Raw genomic sequence first — 24269 nt, forward strand, 5'->3', positions numbered from 1 at the left:
TAGATATCAGATCAATGACATAGTGATGCAAAGAAATGCAAGAAGAGAATTCACATGTGTTATAACCATTTATCTGATGTACAAGCAGTCTAGTCTAATTCCCAGCATGGACTACAGCACGAGGTAAACTCAAGCAAGAAACCTGTTACTATGTTTAATTGGTTCAGGCAATACAAATCTTCATCATAATAAACATGTATTCTATGTCAACCCCCTTTTAGTCCAGTTTACGATGAAATCTATACAAGACAATGGACTTTCTGTTCTTTTAATATGTTCAGAGAAAGGGCACAAGAAGCCCTTTCCTACACAGAAGCATTAAGCAATTAAGCAGCAGGGGACTTTTTTTTGATAGTGACAAAAAAAAAAAAGCCTCAAGAATTTCAAAATGAATGTCAATCATTACCTTACTCTTTGTATAAGAACCAGTTTCATGAAGCACAGCAACTCTAAATGGAGGCCACCAAGTATGGAATTCTTTTACCCACTGATGCAACACAGTAGCTGGACAAACAATCACTGTTGGACCCAATCCCTGGTACCTAAAATAGAATATTCGAGGAAAAAAACCCTTAATGTGAAATAAATAATCTGTATTAAGTGGCTCATTATAATACACACATATTAAAATGACATACTTCATGGTTTAAGTGGAATATGAGAGCTATGGAAATTAATTGGCAATTTGTTTTCCTGGAAGTCTGTTTTTTAGAGGAAGATGAAGAGGGTACTGCTAAAAGAATCCACTCATTGAACAGTTAATGGATGCATCTATCAAGCTAAACAGGAATAGAAAAGCTCCAAACAATAAGGCATAAGGGAACTTCCTCCTGTGATATTACAAATCAGGTTTCAGTGACTGCTGTTTCTATAAGCAAAAAGAAATCATTAACAAGCAATTATTTTATTACTTCTATTATGCAGAATGTGTAGCTGGAGTCTCACAAATGAACTTACACACAGGTGTTCTGCCTCATGTTGGTAATATACTGTACTTTCATCACCATAGTTTATTGATAAAACAAGGACCCTAAAGTGCACACTATATCATCCATGCATGTTGAGATCTGAGCTTGCCTCAAACTGTCTCATAAGTTTCTTATTCGTAATTATATTGCTGTTTCTGAGAACTACTAAAGAAGTCTGAAACAAAGTCTTTCTGTATATGAAGTTCAGAGCTGCTCTTATGGTTAAGAAGGGAAAAATCCTTGCACACCAGCCAAATAAAAAAATACTACCACCACAAATAAGTATCAACAATCCTGTAAGAAATATATTAAATAGTGGTTACTAGCTGTAATTTTTCAAATATATTTGCTCTTTAAAAAATGGAAAAAAATTACTCTCTGCAAACAAAGGCCATCACTTCAGTTATCATACACTGATCTGTGTCTATGTACTATCCAAGGGACACTAAATAAACAATGCAAAAGATGACAGTATACATTCAAGATCACACACTGATAGCAATAAAGGATTTCTCAGACACCAGCAACACCTCGCTTAAAAAAAACCCCAAACTCATTAACATCTTCAGAAACTGCTGACACAAAGAAATAATACTCTTTATTAAAAGCTTATACATATACAGAACAACAACCTGGACATTGATTATTATGAACAAATACTATAACACAAACTTACATGGTCTAATTAAAAAAATCCTTGCAATCCAAAGGGAAGTAAGAACTTGGAGACATGAAAAATAACTTCAACTCTGCTACCAATCCAAATAATCACTGCTACTGCTCTTAAAAATACCCACAGCAAAAAAGCCAGCTTTCCCAGAACATACTAGTTTCTCACTCTTCATGGGTAGTAACAAAATACATCTGTTTATTCCCCTGGTCTGTATTCACACAAGCTCACATGTAAGGTTTATCCAGATTTTCCCCCCCTCAGCTTACACAAAGAGTTCACACCTCGTTGGATCAATTTTCAGAAACTCCATTCCCTCCCTACTTGGCTGTGTGAAAACTCTTCTGTGTCTAGTCTGACTCTACCCACTTTCCACTAGCCAACATTTTATTATTCTCCTGAGAGCTTTTATTTATTTATATAAAAGAATCATCTAGCTTCTTCCAGTCTGAGCCGTTCCACAAAACAAAACAAATCATATACTTCTGCTTGCTACACTTAGGAGGCATCATTCATTCTCCTAATCACTGCAAGACCTGCTCTGCTGCCTATCCAATTTATATTTGCTTTCCTTGAACAAAGGTGACACTTAAAACATTCAAAACCAAAGTCTTACTAGTGCCTTGTACTAAGATAATAACACTGCCCTGTTCCTACTCCAAATATATTGCCACATTGTGTTCTGTCCCTTTTTCACAGCTGCATTGTACTAATAGCTTATGGTCAATGTTGTATTTGGTCAATATACCAAAATATCTTTCTTCTTCTGTTGCTTCTGGTTTATAAAGCCCAAATTCACAAGTATCCTTTATTTGTTGTTATTTAATTGGATGCAATTGGAATTGCATGTAAATTCCAATTCCTGCAACTTACTACCAAGAAAAACCAAACTGTATTAATGCTGTATTTATAATCTTTAAACACTCAAAAAGTCAGCACAGGAAAACATGTTTCATTATAACAGAATGTTTCCAAGGACTGGCAATCATGTTTTCAAGTTGAAACAGTAACTAAACAGTAATGAAAATAAGAGAAAGGGGCAGCAAGAGCAACACACTTTTTTTGGGGCAATGGATTTTTATTTACCTAAGCACCATGGAAATTAATCTCTGCAATTCAAAGTAGAGATTGAGCTGTTTATGTTTATACCTTGGTATCCTGAAGAGCACAGATGGGGAAACAACCAGCATATAAACTTTCTGTCAGTTTCTCATCTGATGTTTCAAATAAATGAAGGCAAGTCTGTAGTGAAAGGTTTTTATTACACACCAAGGTAAGGAAACCCAAGCTAGGAAGACACTGACAGTGCTGAGGACACAGCTTTGTCCCCTCTTAGTGCTGGCTTTGCAGAGAGGAAAGTCTCCTGCCTATCAACTACACTCTTTTAAGTAGAAACAAGTTAACCAGTGCTACTGGTAACCAGACTACACTCTTTCAAGCAGAAACAAGTTAACCAGTACTACTGGTAACCAGTGTTACTGCCTTCTCAGCCCAGGGGAGGAAAACACTTGACTGTGAAAGATGAAGCTGTTTAGACTGTCTGCCTTACAGCATCATACAAACAAAACCAGAGCAAGCTTCACCAATATATTAAACCTTGTTTCCCCCCATGGAATTACTGTAACAGACTCACTGACATGCACCAGCCAAAACATGAAACTCAACACATCATCTTACATGCGGAACGAGCACTGCAATTTAGATGGGCAAATTGATTTTGGCCTTTTTAAACTTTTACTGTAGTTTTGCGTTATTTAACAGTGTCAAGAATGTCCCTGAAGGATTTCCATCAACTCAGTGGTCTCCCAAGTGGGGCAGGGAATATAAAATCATCAAAAAAATAATAGCATCCTTAACCAGGCAGCCATATTAAAGTAAATCAGCTGGCCTCAGTGAAGGATCTATGGGGTTTATTTTTATATTAAGATTATAGTAGGAAGCAACCAGAGAGAAAACAGGGATATTTTCTCTTTAAAGCATTATTTCACAACTCATGTACAAGCTAAACATAATTTAAATGTACCTCTACATAAAGGAATTAGTTTTGTTTAGTACAGTAGTGTGATAGTTGCTAAATTTCATGTAGCTATTTACATCAGGTAAGTAGGCCAACAGAAGTAGAAAAATCAAGTACTAATTATTTGTGCGTTTGCAAATCTGAGGACACAAACAAGTACCTTGCTAGTAATTCCACCTATGAGGAAGAAATTTTAAAGCATTGTTCAGTAACAAAAAAACATAAAATACCTTACTAAAAAGGCCAGTCATACTAGCATATGTTTTGAAAAACAGCAACAACAAAAAAATAAAAGCAGTCGGAAATTCCTCCGCATAAGTTACTGGTTTTACTCTTACTACTAATTTTTGGCATGGATAATTCCCTGCCCATCAGAAACTCTAACTTTCATTGCAAATCAGCTTGCTACTTCCTGTAAAACATTTACCTGGTGGCTTGCCAGAACAAATATTTTAATGTAAAATTTAATAAATGGAACTAAAGGTATTACATCTAATTTAAAATTCCATATTGTGTAAACTATTGATATTAATGTAATTGAGTTTGTAAACAATCCATTTGTGGAAGGTAACCTTAGACACTGTATTGACCCAAAATATCTAGTGTGGCTCATCTGCAAAATGAAGCATCAATGACTGGAATTCATTAAAAGTGTTACATGTTTAATTTTTCCTGCCCTACAGCTCCATTGTCTCGTAAAATTTTTCCTTTGATGTCCCCCACTAAAAGAATTAAAGGAATATTGTAATTGAAATGTCATTAATAATTCACAGGACCCTCCTCCACCAGTAATACATCTGATGAAATATTAATTGAGCTCCACAGACTGACAGTCTGGAGAGAAGCACTTGCCTGTAATTTGAACCACGAGTCCTCATATTGCTGTAGCTCAGACCTGCCAAGAAGGCAATTATCTGAATGGTCTTGCCCAATCCCATCTCATCTCCCAGAATTCCTCCTGCCTGCTGGCAGTGCAATTCCCAAAGCCACCTAACACCTGTCTGCTGGTACCTAAAACAAGGAAAAAGAAGATGGCAAATGTTTGATAATACAGATCATAACAGAAAGTACTCATGAATTAATCATTTGGCAAGGTTCTCATACCAGTTACTGTAACATGCTGGATGTGTGTTTTACATGAGTGCTGTATTTACTAGGTCATACATTTTTGATGCACTCAGACATTACATGTGACTTTTGTTCTTTATGCAACACTAAAACATTTCTAATTAAACCGACAGTCATCATAATTAGAGGGTATTTTATTTCATATATATTTTAAGTGCTAAAAGTAACTTTGAAAGTTACTCTTATGAAGCATTATCTTTTCAGATAAGACAATGCGCAAGGGTCTAGTAAATAATATTATTTGGGACATATTCCTTGAACTGAAGGAAAAGGCTGACTTGTAAGGGGTACAGACTTCATACTCTACTACAAAAACTGATCACATCTGCCAAATCATGCTTTTTTAAAACATAAATGTATTTAATAAGATTTAACCTCTTTCAATGAAGAAAAAAACAAAGGCTAAGCAACAGAAACTACTGCAGTGCAGGGGATACAGCAAAGCCTTATGTGAGAGCATCAGGGCAGTTTCTGCTCCCAGTCCTTCACTGGAAATCGTACAAACAACAACGTAAAATACATTCCACTTAAAAGAAGTGGACTAAAAAGCAAGATTTATGACAGCAAGCTAAAAAGGTTAAGATAAGATGCTGGGCTGAGAATCACTTTAGGACATACCTTTTTATAATGATATGAAATAGTGAGACCAGTAGGAATAACATACCATGTGTGGGGGTTAAATTGAAAGCAAAAGAAATAAATGGAAAATCACACCTTTAAATCACATAAAAAAAAATGCTTCAGCACCTCAGTGCCTTGTAACTTACAGGAAAAAAAGGTTACTGATAATGTTCTTGATGGCATGCATTTCTGGAGTGCAGAGCACAGCAAAGAACAAAACGCTTTTTTTTAAATAGGGGTCACTCATTTTAGGTGATTTCTTGTGTGCATTTCAAAATCCTGTTTCTATCCTTGAACAAATAATATTTAGGACTACTGACAGCTAATGACACTAGTGTCTACAAAGCACTATTAAAAATCAATTTGTGATGAGTTTGGTATGGATTTAGAGAATGCTAAATGGAGACAAACAAATGGCTTGAGTAGTTAAAAAAAGATGATCAAAGAACACATCTAATGGTTCAGACATCACACTATCTGCTAGTGTCTCAAAAGCATTATGCCACGAAGCCCTTAAGAAGCCCTTTTATTAGAAATTAATTCACCTTAAAATGCAGCAATCTATAAAACAACTATGAAATGGCTTGCAGGATTAGCTATAATTGGATTAAGATGCTATCTTTACTACATTTTATGAAGACAAAACATCTTCTGACAAACATTAAAGAACTGAAGATAACCCTAATTCCAGTCAGAAGGTGCTCCCCCAGACAAATGTTCAGCATATCTCTTCAGAAGACAACCATTCAATAACTTCCTAATATAAATTTGTATTATTTTTTAGGATGACATACAGAGCTTTAAATTTAGATTAATTTATAAGCATATTTCTTCCTCTCCTTCCTTCTCCCGAGAAAGCTTCACAGTAGATAATTAAGCTTGTGAAAAATTCTGCTCCATGGTTATATAAAAACATGAAAGATGCAGGTGCTGTCTTTGTATAATCATATAAACATGCAATGTAACTATTCAAAAGTTAAAGGAACACATCCGCCTCAATTTTTGCAGTAATATTTGGAAAGATAATTCTTTTCAACTTTACACTTTTATTGCACCAATTTTTATGTGTTTTTTTCTTCTTTTTTTCTTAAATTCCAAAAATATTCTGGAAGTGCTGCTGGCCTTCCAAAATAGTTCCATTGTATTGTATTCCACATAAGCAATCATGCTGTGATGCATTCAAAATTCACCACTGTAGATGCCTGAGATCAGCTGCATTGTTGCAGAGACAAAATTGTGTTTCAGATTTCTCAGGGAAATCACACACACTGGAAGCAAACAGTGATGAAGGCTGTTTTCTTTTTCATAGAGAGCACTCTTGCAGGCTTAGTGCAGATGGAATAAGGCAATGTTTGCAGGTCTGCTCAGTTTTTTTCCACAGCAGCATCAATGTTACTCCTGCTCAAATGTTTAGCAAAGCAGACAAGTGTGCATGGAAGAAACAGACTGTCCACTTTAACAGGCCTACCAAAGAACAAACCCAAGGGTCCCCTATTTCCAGCATGAGATAACTTCTTTGGAATTTAACTTTGCAGGAAGATCACTTAAAGTACATGCTATACGCGTCCTTGGGTCAATATACTTCCCTGTTTTGTACTAAACTTGCTCAGAACTCCACAGTTTAATGTCTATTGACCATGGGCTTTCCTACACTGGAGATTTCAGCATTTAAGTTACAAGTCAGACAAATCATTCATCGCAATTGATCTTTCTAACCACTTAAGAAGTTTTGCCAACTGACTCATGCTTGCAGGGATACCCTTCATTAGTGAGGCTTGCATCTTCAAGATTAATTTTTAGTGACTGCTCTATTTCATTTCCCTTCGGGTTGCTCAGACCACACATCCGTCCTCAAGATGAATACTTGTGCAGTACCTTCACATAAACAACTGGAGACCACATATTGGCTCAGAATGGTCCCAGCAACCAAGTCATTAATTCAATCCCATTTCAGAGCTACAGCTTTCCTTCTGAGGACTACAGGACAACAGAAATAATTTCTCTGAGGTCAAGACTAAGTGGTTCTCTTGGAAGGGATACCACACACACCCATTATAAACCAGGGCTTTCTACTACAATAAGATTTCAAGAGAGTTTGCTTTCAAGAGAAGATTTTCCTGCTGTGTGAAATGTTTCCAACAAAACTGAATTCAAGCCCATTATGCATGAAATTTAAGGGAGAGATTACGGCTAAAATTAACTGGTTAGCTGCTAACTTGTAGTTTTGGTGGGTTTTTTTGTTTGTTTTTTTTTTTTTTTTTTTTGACATGTAAGCATCACTGGGCACTACATTTTCAAAAAATGAAACAGAAAACACAACACTTATGTTGAAATTTGTAATTAAGCATTAAATAACTAAACAATGAGTTGTAGAGTGTTTTTCATATACCACAGGAATTAAGAATTCACTCTCTATATTTCAGAATTTTACCTGGCAAAATGTTCAAGATTATTTTATAATATGAATTACAAATAGTTATTTTGAAAAGACTTTCAGTAGTTACTTAATGAAAAAGTTCTCCATATTTTTTACTGGCAGAAAATTTCACTCCACTTAATCAGAGAAACACCCTATTTCTTGTTTTGTTTTATCACATCTTGCCATCATCTTATGTTTCAAAGTAAAATTACTCTACCACTCCACACCTGAATTAGGAATAAGCATATATCAATAAAAAAATGCATTTATACAAATAGACAAGGAAAGCTTCTCAATTCATAGTTTAGCTAAGACACATTTACAATATTCACATCAACCAGTTATCACCTTCACATAACTACATTTTGTGCTCACAATAAGTTTATTTCTTTGAAGTTTGATCTGAAATCTTTTTAAAAGAAAGAATCCTACTGAAACAATTGAAGCAAAAGTTGAGGCATCATTCACTGAAGTAAAAATTACAGCAAAGGTCATCTAGAACTCACCATGACTATTACTACTAATATTATTAACAGCATACAGTGGCATCATATTGAAATAAAGTACACAATACATACTTAAAAAGCTTTTTGAAGAGAAATCCGGGTACTTTGAAACCCTCTTCAAATTCAACATCACTTTCTTCAGAAAGTTCCTCAGCTGTTTGATGTTCTTTATCCTTCAAACGTTCTTTTTGCCACTTCCTAGAGTAACACAAGGAATCAACATCCAATTATAACATGGAAATGACACTGAATTTTGATCAAGTAAAAAACCCCCAAAAAAACCACATGCTCTGATGTCATTATTTGAAATAGCAATCCTTCGGAGGAAAGAATTATGCAAGTAAATGCTTGAAATGTCTGATATATTAAGGTATACAATAAAAGGTACATGTTTTATAGCTAATTACGGTTTTCTAATTTTCTATAGATAAAAATACTAATATAATGGAATCAACAGCTAATAGCATCAAAAAGCCTGGCAACTCTAAACTCCTAAATCTCCCTCCCCTTAAACCCCCCTCTGCCAAAAAATTGATAAAGTTTAGGTGTTCCAAAGCTATTTTATTAATTTAATCGAACACTTAAATTTAACTTCCTTCCTGTAGAGAAAAGTGAAGCAGTGTATAATCTTATAGAAAAGACTCAGCTGGAAACACGCTCTAAATTTGTAATGCAGCCATTATTAAGAGAATGAGTTTTATGAGGTTTCGGAATTACAGTGTGATTTGTGGTTTGCAGCCTCAACTTATTTGGACTCTGGGCAGCTTAGAGAATTACCTTCCTGTCCCATCATTCCCCCACTGCTGAGAAAGCATCAAAGAATCTTCAACATTCCCATGAAATGATGAACTTGTGTTTCAGTGACCCAAACCCACCTGCCTCTAATGGTAAAGTGTACTCTAGCTGGCTATGTACTACTCAACCAACAGCACTTCACTGGTGTTTGCTGGAATTCTCTCTCCTGAAAGTGCCATTTACGGCGGGCACACTGAATGTGGTAGACAAACTGACAAAATCCCTACAGAAACTGGCAAGGCACACCCCAGATTAAAGACATCCATAAGATGCTGTTCTGAATGCAGTGCAAAAGCAAATGTTGACTTAATGGTCTCTGCATATCTGGCAAATTTGTTTAAGAACACTTGTATGAGAAACAAGAGAGCAGGGAAGAAGTTCAACACTTCACATCCAAGCAATACAATCATACACTCTTTCTCATGAAAGAAAGCTGATTGTGTGAGGTTTCTAGATGGACTTTTCAGCAGTACCTATTGAGAAAATACTTCAAGTCTTACTTTATGGAACTCGTCACAAACTTGGTATTGCTCTATTAACTCAAAATAAACACCACCATCTCCAAATACACACAAGTTACAATCACTGCCAAGAATGAAAGCACTGAAAAACTAAGACAACACAATGCTGATCAGGTTTAGAGAGCCAGTTTCACTGAAGCATATTTTGATCTCTTAAGTCAAGATATCTTCAGAAGCAAAAATAATGATGGAGGGAAAAAAGAGCATATAAAGGGAAAAAAATTCAAAGACAGTCTTCAGTTTGCTGTTTAAAACTGATTATTTGCTAATGCTTATACAGGATTCTTCTTATTTCATTACATGAAATCATGAATTCAGCTAAGTAGCAAAAAAAAGAACTTACTAAAAACAATGAAGTGTCAGTGTTTTCCTCTTTTATAAACCTATCCTAACAGGAATGAAATCTCTACCTTACACTAGCAGACTGCTAAATTACAAAATTACACTCATGGTCTGCAGTCTAGCAGGCAGATACGATACATTCCAGAGTCATAGCATAAGAATGCATTTACATTTCTGCAGTACTGCAATGTTATGCTATCAGGCACAGAGGGTCTTGCTTTTCTGAGTTCCAAAAAAAAAAAAATAAAATTCAAATCGACAAATGCTGATAGCCATTGCTTCAGACTGCATCACTGCTGGAACTGAGACATGCTACAACTTAATTACTTCATCTGACTGGGCTATGACAGGACTCAAACCGAGGAAGGAAACTCCTACTTACCACACTAAAATCAAAACAATTACAGATTACAAAACTTCTAAAGAGACATGTAGGTAAACAATCCATACTAAACCCAAGCAGGGCAATAATTTGTACAAGAATTTGCTATTAATTTTGCACTCCAACAGAATGACCACCAGGCAGCACAGGAGCGGCAGCCTCCTCTGGGAAGGAGCAGATTGCCCTCTAGTGTGCATTGGGAAAAGTGATCCAGAAAGAACCAAGAGGAAACTCCAAGCTTAACTCGAAGCCGACCAGGAATTTAGACACTTCACCTCCATATAGCTAGTGCATTTTTTTCAAGAAGTGTGACCGATATTGGGATTTCTCCTAAACTTATACATGGAAAATATATAGAATTTGAACTTGAACTAATAAACCCTGTACTTAATTTTCCTAAAAAAGATTTCCTTTTTACATGCTCTGTTACTTTACTGAGGTACAGTAACATCTCTTCCAAATGTCTAGAGGTTTTCAGCCACCAATTACCAGTTTAAAGAAATAGAAGCAACTTGCTATCACAAACAACTTCGAAAATTTGAAGAAGCTATTCAGTTTCTGAAAGGCTGTGGACTTAATGTAACACACACCATTAAGATATTCTACACTGAAACGTCATTATTTTATTTAGAAAAGTGTAAATATCCAAATGGCCGAAGTCACAGGAGAGCAAACACTATTTCCAAAACCAGGTCAGTTTGTTGGCTAATCTGGTCTTGTGCCTTTCCCTGGAAGTCAGACTTTGGAGGGAGAAATAGTGGTCATCATCTTTGACTTAAATATGCAGCAACTTACTGCTCATTTGGTCAATATATTCCTTACACACATCAGTTAAATATCATTAGTATGCCTAAACAATCAGAAAATAAAGGTTTTACTGTGTTACCGAAGTCTCTTTAAAACAGAAGCATGACCTTTGAGAAATCTGTCTTATATTGTCCATTGTCACTGACATAAATATAATTTTATCCCTGAAAGTAAAGTATGAAAGCCATATATCATACAATTAAATTTCTTCTTAATATAAGAATGTATTCAGATACTAAGCCCATTTCACACTTATTGCAATACCCTAGAAAGAAATTCTGCATCCAAAGCAGTAATGAGCAAAATTTGACTTTTTTTTTTTTAAAAATGCAGTCAGGAACCAAGCTGAGTATTTAATATAGTTTGCATTTGTGAAGCACAATATGTTTTATATTTTATATAGCTAAGAATCCCTTACAGATTATTCTAATTTGCTAAATTGACGCATTCAGTATTGCTTTTTTGATCTAACTTTTTATTGTATATATGGGTGGATTTAATTGGTATGTCCTAACAGATGAAATACATACAGTTAGTACCACAAGCCTCCATAAGTAAATGAAGACTGATGCAGACAATTACACACTTGAGTTTAGAATGAAAGGTGTACCCAGTGAGTGAGATAAAATATATCTTCATTTGTGTCCTGGCTTTGTCACTTTAAAGAGCAGTAAGAATGCTTTTAGAAAGTATCTTTCAGGCAAGATAGTATTTTAATCCTTTTTTAACTTATCACTTTGAAACACAGAGAGATTCAGTAACTCAGATATATCAAAGAAAGCTAGCACGTGAAAACTGATCCATGAAAACCAATTTAATTTAACACAATTTTTTTCTTTATGAATCAACTGCTTTGTGTACTGACAGTCAAAACTTCCTGCTACTCAACTCTCTGGATATCACTTGAGAGACAAGAAAAGAAGCAGCTTTCTGAGCCTTGCCTTTGTGCACTTGACAGCAATAGAAGTCAAACACTGTACTTAAAAAGCTATACAGAATACACAAGAAAACATAGATACAGCACTGATCTCCCATAATATAACTTGTAATTCCTTCCTCGAAGCAGCAGGCAGATACATACTGACACCTGGTATGGGAAGAATGTATTTAAGACTGCTAAGGTTTATTATGACTCCAAGCTATTACCTTATACTGACACCATCCTGATGTCAATAATGCAATGTATTAACTACATATAAGCAGAAAAAAATTACTTTGTACTTGTGCTTGGCATTTTAATATATGTAAAGGAAAATTTTAAGTAATATAAACAAAATCTTGATACTTTGTGGTTTCCATATCTGCAAAGTTTAATACAAATAAAAAAGTAGTTTTTTTGTTGAGAAAAAAAAAGTTTTATTTACTACACATTTAATAGGCATTCAAGGTTACTGTTGTTTTGTGCTTCTTAGTAAAAGAAGCTGAAAAACAGGTTCATTTTCATCCTTTCCATAGTCTTCAAATAAACTGATTGTGCCATTAACCTGACATGCTGGTTTTGGATGAAGCAAGTCTATTTTCTACACATGGCTGGTATGGGGCTGTTTTTGATTTGTGCTGCACTCAGGGCTGATAACAGAGATGTTGCTGTCATTGCTGAGCAGGGCTCACACAGAGCCAAGGCCTTTTCGTGCTGCCACCCTGGCCAGGAGGCTGGGGGGAGACACAGCCAGGACAGGTGACCCCAACTGACCAAAGGGCTATTCCAGAGCAGATGCCATCATGCTCAGTACACAAAGTGGGGAAAAGGAGGAGAGAAGTGGGGGATGTTTGTAGTGATGGAATTTGTCTTCCCAAGTTACTTATCTAAGATGGGGCCCTGCTCTCCTGGGGATGGCTGAACACCTGCCTGCCCATGGGAAGTAGTGAAATAACTCCTTGGTTTGCTTTGCCTGTGTGTGGGGCTTTTGCCTTCCCTACTAATCTGCCTTTATCTCAGCCCAGGAGTTTTCCAGCTTTTACCCTTCTGGTTCTCCCCTGGTGCAGGAGAGAGCAAGTGGCTGAGTGGGGCCTGGCTGCTGGCTGGGGCTAAACCATGACATCTGAGCATTCCACTGGGCAGGGGGGGAACAGGTTTTGATCCCACCAGCTCCAATTTTGAACATTTCTAGATGAAGAGGGCCACTGTTGAGTATGACACAGACACTAGTAATATTGATGGGGATCTCTGAGACACTCCAGTACCATCCTAGAGACTGACTACCTAAGCCTTTGGGTTCAGCCAGTATGGATAGGTGGGAACAACAATACACTAATTTTCAGTGAGTATTTGAATTACCTATAGGTGCCTGACAGTATCCTATTTACCTTACTCTCCATAACCCTGATGTTCCCTGGCACCGTTCACTATTCTAGCAAGCTATGAATTCATCTTAGGCACTGACCTTTCAGAACAGAAGATTTTGTTCATCTGCATGTCTACACAGCAACAGGGCTCCAGTAACAGTAACGAGAGAAAGGCAAGACCCACACAAGGGAAAACACCTGAAATTCCTGATAGCTTAAGCTGATTCTGCATAGCTAAATTTTATTTTTCCATGTTCCATTGCTCACACCTTGCTTTGAGTGACCAGGCCAACCTCTGGAAGAGGCCTTTAGAAGGACAGGCTGCTCTCCTGCCTAACATTTCCTACCACAACAGCTCCTGTTCAGACAACAGTATCTTGTTCTAGAGATGCTCTGCAGTCATGCAGTTAGCTAATTATCCTGCTTTAACAACATCAGTGTAGTTTCCCCTTGACACAGACCAATCTCTTGAAGTCCCATCTCTGAAAAGTTTTAATGTTAAAGAAACTCATTTTCAGTCTCTAAGAGTATAAGACTGAATTCATTGCCAAGCACAAGACTAGATGTTCAGAAGAATAAAGTAATCCTGAAGGACTTTCCTCTGCCTCTCTCACGGGTAAAATACACCATAATCTCACCCATTCGTTTGCATTCAAAAGTAAAACTGACATGAAACAAGATATAAATGTAAGCAAATGACAGCATTTCTATAGCATTCTTAATATGTTTCTTAATTCACTACATTTTATTTTCTCATGGCATTTCCCATAATGAAGATTACCTGGGGGTGTCAGCATAAAAACATCAATGTGGACAGCTGCAGCTTAACAGCCACAATAACTGTAGCTATGAAATTTTTAAGAGATGTAGTGTTTTGGTAGCAATTACAGTTATTGATATTTCTAAAATTCATTTAGGCTTTTATTGTAACTTCAGTAACCAAAAGAAATGTAGTCTATGATATGACTTTGCTAAGGATAAATTGTCACAATCTTAACGTTATTAAAAAACGTTTTTGAATGAATTTAAACTGTGAGTCATATTAAAACTTTCAATCAAAATAAATTACTCTTGATGAAAACACTGAATTAAAAATGATTTAATATTTGTCTACTTTAAATGTGAAGAATACAGTTTTATTCAATAAACCGGTAAATATTTTACTGATTAAGAACAATTAGATTTGTTAATGCATTCAAGAGAAAATATTTTTTTGACCTTTTGGACATAGTTCAGATCAGCTTCTTGCCAAAATTTCTATTGAAGAGCAATAAACTATGCCTTACTTTTGAAAAGCAACAGCCTGGATTTGCAAACCTATTGCCTATATCAGTTCCTAATCTGCCTTTGTAACCTGGGATGTGAAAGTGAAGTTGGGCTCTTCCTAAATGAGATTTTCTACAACTGAGAGCACTTCTGCTACCAGAAGATACCTCTTCCTCCACAGCAACCCAGGCTCTCACCACAGGAGAGATGGTGTTTATACCTCTTCTTCTTGATTCCTTCTCTGACACAGCACCATTTAAATCCATAAAATTTTATATTTCCACAGAAGTGTAAAATTTGAGCTTCCCAAGCATTAATCAAGTTCCTATGCTGGCTTTATCACTACATCAATCACCCTTCACTGACTGTCCTAATATATGCTCTTCACTCTAAAGAAGCTGTTTTCAAGTTCCATGATTTTCTAGAGAACTGTCTAACTACCTGAAGGATATTCAATAAAGGTACCTAATTAGAAGTACACATGCTATCAACAAGCTGAAGTTTATGAAGCTCAATGCTTATAGTAGAAAAGCAACAACATGCCTGTGATCACCAACACATAGATTATACAAATTTCATAAACCACAGATCAGCACAGTTGATTCACAAATAAGGACCTATGACAACAAGAAAAATTCAACAGCTAAATTCTTGTAATTAAACTCCACATTTGAACTCTTCTGGAAGATTATCTATGATCCTTCTGGCTACCTCACTTCCCTTACTTCAACACACTCCCTAGCAGTTTATTATAGCTATTGTCCTTTGCATGTTCAACATACTAATTTTTTATTATTATTAATAAAAATGTCTAGGACTAACCTTAGTCTCTGTTTATAATAGTCCACATCTCCATCATCTCTCCATCGTCTCACTTTGTGTTTCCCTGGTGTATGCTCTTCTTCCTCAGAGCTTGGAACAAAGTCAGCATCATTTTCAGCTTCCTTAAAACCCTTCTTCACCGAAACTTTTCTTTTTCTTGATAAACTCTTCAGTTCATAATCAGAATCATTCTCAGCAAGAGAAGATGCCTGTTCTTCTTCCTCTTCTGCTGCCTCTGGATCAAAGAGCTCCTCATCAGGTACATACTCAGACTCCCCACTATCATCCTCTTGTTCATGCCTGCACTTTTTGGCCTCAAGATATTTCTGTTCCTTTGGAATCCTGGCCTTTGAATGAATCTGAAGGGCATGCTTCTGAAGCTCTCTCAAGTGTTTTTTTAAACGCTTATCTGTTTTTGAGAGGGCTTTACCACTTTTTTCCTTTGTGGCTGCTGCAGGAGCCACACACTGAACACTTTTGGCTTGCGCTTTCTTCTTTGCTCCTTTGTGACGGGATAACTTCTTTCTTTCAGATGACAATTTAGCCTGGTCTGCTAAGTACTTCTCAAAATCAGATGCTTCATTTAGCCTTAACTGTCGTGCCTTCCTCTCTGGCTTCTGAGGTATTTTAGTTCCAAATGGAGTCATCTGACCAGTTCGGATGAGCTCTGCCCACTCTGTTTCCTGAGCAGGCATAAGCATACTGCCAAGGGATGATGGACCAGGTTCTACAACAAAAATCAGAACATACAGCATGCCTTTAACACCTTCTGTGTAGCTAAAACACAGGAACAAGGGTGTTACACATACTATCAAAATGCAAATACCTCTGAAACAACACACAGCAGCAAGAACTACTATAAAGTTACAATTCCCAATGATACGTGAACTCTAATGTACCACCTACGTTGACAATTGTCAGCATGTCACCACGTTCAGAACAAGAAACCACTGTGTTCCCATCTGCAGCAACACTGCCCATTTCAATTTTATTATTGATTTTTCAGTCCTACTCAAAAGCTTGAAATTTGACATTTTGATCACCACACCACAACAGACAAAAATCCCACAAAACACAGATTGTCCTACCATATGCTTCAAAAAAACCCAACCAAAAAACCCAACAAATAATAAAACAAAACCAAAAAACTCAAAACCTGTCTTCCTAGCCTACAATACTAATATGAAGATGATGACTTTTAAAGTCAGATTGGCTGCACAGCACTCTGACATAAAAGAGCCATTTTAGGTGCACTTACTATACACAAACTGTAACTGGTGTTTGAAACCGAAGAGAAAGAAAAGCTCTTGAATTCAGGAAGCTGAAGAGGAATTCTGCCCTGAAATCTCATACTGGGATTGAGAATTTCAGCATAAATCTATGAGGATTACCAGCACAGTTTTAAATGCCCCATTTTAAAGCAGTGTATCTATCATATGTTTAATGAGTAATGACAGTGTACCAGGCATGAAAACTCCTCCATCTCCACCCCTTCCTACTGGAACTGCTCCATTTATTCTCTTGGGCTCCACTCACTTCTTAGCTACATTTCAACACACTGGGTGCCTGAATTTTGCTGCATGAGCCCTCCAAAGACAACAGGATTTGAGATGCTTTTCTACTGAGAAAAGTTAACTGAGGCTTTGACTCCTTTAAGCATTGTTGAATCAGGAGAGAAGATGAGATGAGCAAGATGGGATTCTACTGCAGCAACACATGCAAGGGTCAAACAGCACAAAGAGTTTTTCCATCTCTGTAAATATCAATATAACCCAAAGGTGATGTGCTGACACCAATGGGACCCAAACTTGCCCTGCAGAATACTGCAGGTTATTGACTGTGGCCAAGCTTAGTTTGCAGAGAGCAGAGAAAAAGAACATCTAGTAAAACACTGAGGCAACATATACATATATTCTGGAAGAAAACTTACTTTTCATTTTAAAAATCACACTGCAGCCTGAAAGAAGAAGCACTCCCCCCTTCATTTCTAGTGATACTTCCCAACAGTAAGAAAAACCAATTTTGTTAATGCTGATTGATAGCATCCAGCATATAAAATGTAATTCAATCATGATGTTAGTCATCTTTATCAAATTAGCTGTGAAAAAAATGTTAGGATTTCCAATTTATTAAGCCCAATACTCTAATGTGCCTCAGCCATCCCCACACAGCTGAACACGGATTAACATCCATTTTTTAAAACTTCCCATATGAATATGCCAAAATTTGCAAATCTGCAGGTGTACAGAGCAAGTGTTCTTAAGTGTCTTTGAAAGCCAACCACTGAAATTTATTTCCTTACTGGCAAAAATCTTACAAAATAGCTTCAAAAAAAAAAGAAAAAGGCATTACATCAAAATAGAACAGAACTTGCAGCCTTTTCCTATACATACCTTCATCTTCCTCATATTCAATCTCATTTGCTTCATCAGCAAAGTCTGTTAAACCAAGTATTCCTTGGAGACGTTTTTGTTTTGCTTTTATCTTCTTCAGCTGTTGCTCCTTCAATGAGAATTATTTAATTAATTTGATTTTTAACCTGCCTTATACATTTGCTAACCTTTTAAACAATACCTAAATCAATATATCTGCAGTATTTTCAACCAGAATCTCATATTTAAATACTTACAGTATCACACTTGAGAAAAAAAAAAGTGCAAAAAAAGTGTCACCATAATACTGTAGGGCTTCAGCCCAGAGGAGACACAATTTTGGGTGTATGATTATCTTACCATATGTGTATAGTAAGATCCGGTTTACACGCACAAAATTCATGTGCACACTGAATTTTTATGTAAATTTCTTAAGGCCATTTTATGTATTGATTCTAGTGAAGGAAGCCCATCAAAGCAGACTGCTGAGATGCACAGAGAATACCAAGAGATTTATTCATGACTGCAAGACTGGGATAATGACTACCAAGCCACAAATAACAGCTATAAGATTTACTAAGATTTATTCATCATCCCAGAAGTTTTGGAGTTTTGTTACAAAGGAACTGAAATTGTAAATCAGCCCAACATCCTGATAGGTGTTTGTACATGGTTAGTTCAGGAGTGGTCATGGTTAATTTAACAGCAAAAAATAAAAAGTGAAATGACTTCAAAATACCAATGTGCTATGTTCCTGAGTAATAGAAGTTTCTCTTTTCTCAAACCTCTTTCCTATTCACAGCTGTAAAGGTCTATTGCCTACATTACCCTGATGCCAGCTGGATTGTTTTACAGCTCCCTTAACTCTCTGCTCTGGCAGAAAAAAGCTGCAGCAGTTTCTGGCAAAGCAATGAAATAAAGGGGCTCACAGAGAGAAACTATGTGTACTGACAAGATACAGGTAATGAAAGAAAAGAACACAGGGAAGGAATAACCACGAGACCTGAGATTCAGTTAAACTACTGAATCATGCCCTAACAAGTCTTAGTCAATTCTCCAAATACTACTATGAGGGTTTTAATTAAATTAATCCAAATCGATCTTCTGAACAGGAAGACTGGAACTTCAGCTTTGTGTCTTGTTCCAAAACACAGAATAAAAAAAAAAAAAATCAGCACTTTAAATTTTTAGATTGTATGAAACCATTTTAAAGGAAAGGAACAGCAATTCTAGACTGACTCTGAACTATATAATTAAGAATTATATAACAAAAGCCAAACCTTAAGACAAAGTACAAACTAAGTAGTGTTAACAGGAAATTACTGTAATCCAATTACCTTGTTATATTTTTGCCGTTTTACAGAATCTAGTTTTCTGTTAATATTTTTGTTGTCAGCAGCTTGAGGTGAAAGTTCCTCAATAATTTTATTTATATGTCTCAGAGATGTTGTACATGATCTGAAAAAGTAATAAGATTGCAATGAACTGGTAAATTCTAGAAAGAAAAATAGCACACTCTCAATTCTGACAATTTAAAAATTCCAGGAGACTTAACGTAAGACTTAAAAATCTCTAAATGTAAGGTTCTTAATACACATAATATATTTAAACAACACTGGAAATACTAACACTTAAAGAAGTTGTACATCATAAAGTATTTTAAAACTAAATGTTGCTAATAGTAAAATTCCAGAAGTACTTAAACTGAACAACAACGGTAGTATTTAGTACTCAAAAGTTACAAGTCTGATGATGACAAGCAAGAGTGGTTATTTTTATTATTCAAGGTAAACAAAACAACCCAAAAATCTAAATGGGGGAGCCCACGTTTTAATTTTCTAAAATGGTTTAAATGCTTTAATGCCATTATATAAGGAGACCTGTATTTTGTATCTTTTATGCAAAAAGTAGATTACAAGACAAAAATGCAATTTTACTAGACATACTAGTTCAAAGAATTAAGAGCACGTCAAGATTAAACTTCTCCTACCCATGCACTACCATTTTTCACATTTCCATATAAAATATGAAATTCAAGTAGAACTACATGCTACAACCTAATATGTTTCTGTTGTTGAATTCATTTGCAAGGGAGAAGGAAGTGCCCCATCAAAAGCAACAAACCTAGGTTTGTAAATTCACATATCAGAATACTTCGTAAGGATAGACAAATTAGAATCTCAAAGCATTATGAAAAAAGTCAAAGACAACTTTTCACAAGACCTGCAAAGCAGCCATTATTCCCCCCACTGTATGCTGTTGCCAGGGAGGAAATTTCTGGGCCACATTTACTTCCAGCTCCAATCTAAATTCTGCCACTGTTATTCTTCCAAGGACATATATTCAACCAGCAATCACTCCCATCCTTACTTCTCCATTCTCTTTTAACATTTTGAACCATCCCCTTTCTTTCTCACTATCCAGTTGGGCTGCTTTGCACCATCCTCCTGCACATCTCCTAATTTTGGCTCTTACTTCCTTGGCACTCTCTTTAACAGGACTTTGGAATTTCAACTGGATTAACTTAAAACAATTTTATTCTCCTTTTTCTGCTTAAATTTGTGTGTATATTATAGAATCATGCAGCTTCTAACACAAACTCTGCCAGCTAAAAACCACTTCCTGCCTGATTTTTTCTCTAGTCATACATTCACTGTGCTACAGGATTTTAAGCAATTCCATCATCCTTTACTCATGTCTAAGTTTTGTTAGTTCCTCTACTCAAAGTCTGCTACACCTGTTAATTTTCTCAAAAGTCAACTTTCAGATTCTCACATTACATTTTATGCAGATAGGATTCTGCAAATCTGCATAAACCATTTGCAGTCCATCATGTAAATCTTGTTTTAGGACTTGCAGTGAAAGGTGAAAATAGAGGGATAAGAAAAAATCAGAGGATGCTTGTGAAAGAAAAACGGGAAAACATAAACTAATTAACAGTGCTGCACATCACTCTTTCAATAATCACAGACTCTAATTGTAATGGTTATGCTGCTCTATTCTTTCTCTCAGTAACACCTTACTCATTATGTTCTTCTGCTCCACAACACTCAAAATTAGATTTCAGCACTGCAAACTTATTTAACTTCACATCTCCACACCCAAGCTGGAAAATTAATGAAGTACATATAATTGAGGCCTACAGCACTCTTGAGCACTAAAAAAAATATCATTAATGCAATACAGTGAAACATACACAGGTAGAATAATTTACCTGCAATAGTTCACACAGTAACTCCACAATGAGACAGGAAACAGGGAGATCAAAATTGGAAAGATTACTGGGTCCCATTCCTCAAAGTCTTCTACTATCAATAGTATCAATGTTACTTAAGCATTTGGTTCTTTTAAGGTATCATTAAGCACTTCTTACAAACATTTGTGATAAGGCTGTTTCGGTTGTAGGACATTCATGAGATGGAGTCATCCATGTAAAAGAAGGAATGTAACTCGAAGTGGACGACCCCACAAAACATACAGAATTGAGGAACTGACACTTCTTCTGACTGTAACTTTCAATAACAGAGTATAATTCCACTCTCCACTGCCCAGAAAACAGAAAACTGCATCTTGGTGAGGTAGGAGACAAAGCAGAAAAAGGAGGTGCACTCTACCCTGCTGCTTTGATGCACGACTAGATTAGTCAAATAAGAGCAATGAAGCATTGTCTAATGTGAAAAATATTTTCTTCATTTTTAAAAGGCGACTCCAAACGTACGTGTGATCATGCACTTTCAAAACATCTTTTTTTCTTTAAAATTTTAAAAATATGAGACACCAAGTCTCGTTAGATTGTCAGTAGCAGAAAAAAACAGTAAGAAAAAACACAATTTACCTTAAATCCTCCAGTACTGACTCATACTCTTTTGATGCATTAGCTATTTTAGCTGCTTTAGTCGCTTCATTAATTGCATTATCTACTTGCTGAAGAACTCCTTGCTCCAACACATCCTGGTCATAGACATCAACTCCTAAATCTTTGAGCTCAGCAGCATGTGCACTACATGAGACAGACTGAATCTGCTGCCTGTTGATCTGTAAAAGGGGATGTCCTCTTCTGGGCACCTCCAAAGGAACAGCCATGGAAGTGGAAGCCTGGCAGTCAGAGTTGGGAACTCCAATACTATTACCCACACCATTGTCACAAATGCCATTTTCCTGTTCAGCTCCCAAGTCCTCATCCTTATGCAGGCAATCACTGCTTGAAGTAGTGGCAGACTCTTGTTCTTGGATACTGTCGGGCAGGTGGCTCTTGTGTGTTGGCATCCTCTGCTCAAAGGCAACAAAGAAGCACATTATCATAAGAACATCCACACACACAAAGCTCCTTATGAAGACTGTGCCCCCCCAAAAAGTAAGCAAACCAATAAGCACATTTATAATAAATTCTTGTTTCAAAACACTTGGTAGTCTACTTCTTCATCAGTCCGCCCTGCAGAGGCATCCCCACACCAACCTCCACAATCAAAGAATTGCCAAATCCTCTCAGAGACAACTATGTTTAACCCTCCTGGAAAACACTGACATGGAGACAAATAAGACAACGTGTAAAAATGACTCTCCTTGCCGGACAGTGAATTCAGTCTTGCGTGTAAATAGTCATGCTCCAGAAGACTGTGACATAACAAAACATATGCAACTTAATATACCCAAACCCCAAAAACACAACTTTCGGAAACAGGTTAAGACTTGCCACTGAAAGCACCAGTGACGTAGAAGGCCGTAAGCTTTAGTTTGACAATTCAGCTTTAAAGTGGAGCATAAAGCACCTTATTTCTCAGGAAATTAATGCGGGACTGCCATACTAAGGCAAACCTGGAGCTGGTATGGTTCAGCGACCTCTCCTAGCACGGCAGCCCATGGATCCCAGTCCCAGCTCACGGTTGTCTCGCAGCGCTCGGAACACGCCGGCACAGGGCCTGGCCCTGCATTCATTCACACAGCAGCACCACAGCACGGCCGGCCCTCCGCGGAACCCCCGGGGCCTCTGCCCGCCGGCACCCAGCGGCGCTGCACCCACCTCTGCCTGCGAGCGAGCAAGTGCTGGGCTGGGACGGGGCTGCCGCTGCCGCTGTCACGGCACGGCTCGGCTCGGCACGGCACGGCACGGCACGGCACGGCACGGCACGGCTCGGCACGGCACGGCTCGGCACGGCACGGCTCGGCACGGCTCAGCACGGCTCGGCTCGGCTCGGCACGGCAGCACCGCCGGGCCGGGCCGGGCCGGGCCGCGCTGCTGCCCCCGGCACGGCTCCGGCTCTGCGCCTGCACGGGCCCGGCCGCGCGTCACTTCCGCACGGCGGGGACAGCGCGGCGGCTGCGCGGCACGGCCCCGTCCCCTCAGGGCTCGGCCCCGTCCGGGCCTGGTGCCGTCCGGGCCTCCCTGGGGATGAGCTGGTGGTGGGAGCAGATACAAATCTGTCCCGCCGCTCTCCTCTGCCTGCTTCCACCTTCTGCCTCCCCATTTAGCGGCGTGAATCTCCCGCATCCAGCTCCCTCTCCTTCGGGCAGCAGAGCTGGGTTTACTTACTGGCAGCCTTGGTCCAACTGTCAGACGATAAATGTATAGCAGAACACATAGATAATAATAAATAACTCCCAAAAATGTTGATGGCTTTTTTTCCGGCTTTATTTTGAACAGTTTCAGGTCCTTGACATTTCTCTTTTCCATTAATTTGTTACTGCCTTGAAATGTCTATGAGTCTTGGGAAAACACAGAATGGGTTTTCTAATACCTATAAAGACCTGGATCTGAGAGGTCATAATGCAAACAAAGCAATGCTATATTGATAAACTCTTTTGTTTCTTTTGCTCTGAAATACACTATTACTGCAAATATCCTTTAGTATTTAGTGACTACAATGAGGAAACTTCTGAATCTTCATTGCCATGTTCTAAGTAGAAGGAATGGTGTTTCGTAACTGCTAAAACAATTTAAAATGTGAAGTGCAAAGTCTTTCAGCAGACTAAGAAAGGCAGCAACAAGGGACATTTAAGGACAGCAATGCCAAGCTACTGTCAAAACTAAACTATGGCACGGAGGGGTAGGCTCAGTTTTCCAGAAACTGATTACTGAAAGTCAAAAGATAAGTTGTCCTGGAAGCAGAAAAAAGGGCTTTGTATCATTAGCTAGGAGAGAAGTTTTCAAGTGACAGGCTGCTTTTTTCCTAAAGGAGGAAATGGAAGATTTTTCTACATGTTAGCAGACTTCTATGGATAAGAGATCACTAATGTCAGAGATGGTCACTACTAAGATCGGAAGAAGGGCTTTAATCCAACATTAAATATTATTGCATCAAAGCAGTTATGCCGTATCTGGACTGTGACTCCAAGGATCCCAGGCAGAG

The 24269-nt window shown here is 37.5% G+C and overlaps 1 protein-coding gene across 3 annotated transcripts in view; it reads right to left on the reverse strand.

Annotated features, from left to right (window-relative positions):
* ERCC6 (ERCC excision repair 6, chromatin remodeling factor) overlaps positions 1–23224 on the reverse strand; it is a 43105-nt gene extending 19881 nt beyond the window's left edge. Inside the window, exons 1-8 of one of the 3 annotated variants that reach the window (XM_030276033.4) lie at positions 22943–23224; positions 21758–22191; positions 19260–19380; positions 17944–18052; positions 15551–16277; positions 8402–8527; positions 4508–4666; positions 407–542 (exon numbers count right to left, since the gene is read on the reverse strand). In XM_030276033.4, coding sequence (XP_030131893.4) covers positions 407–542; positions 4508–4666; positions 8402–8527; positions 15551–16277; positions 17944–18052; positions 19260–19380; positions 21758–22188 — 1809 coding nt within the window. In that variant the 5' untranslated portion in view covers positions 22189–22191; positions 22943–23224. The other 2 variants (XM_072931083.1, XM_030276034.4) reach the window with 2 other exon arrangements.
* Positions 23225–24269: the final 1045 nt, after the last annotated feature.

The sequence above is a fragment of the Taeniopygia guttata genome, chromosome 6, assembly GCF_048771995.1.
Source record: "Taeniopygia guttata chromosome 6, bTaeGut7.mat, whole genome shotgun sequence".
NCBI lineage: Eukaryota > Metazoa > Chordata > Aves > Passeriformes > Estrildidae > Taeniopygia > Taeniopygia guttata.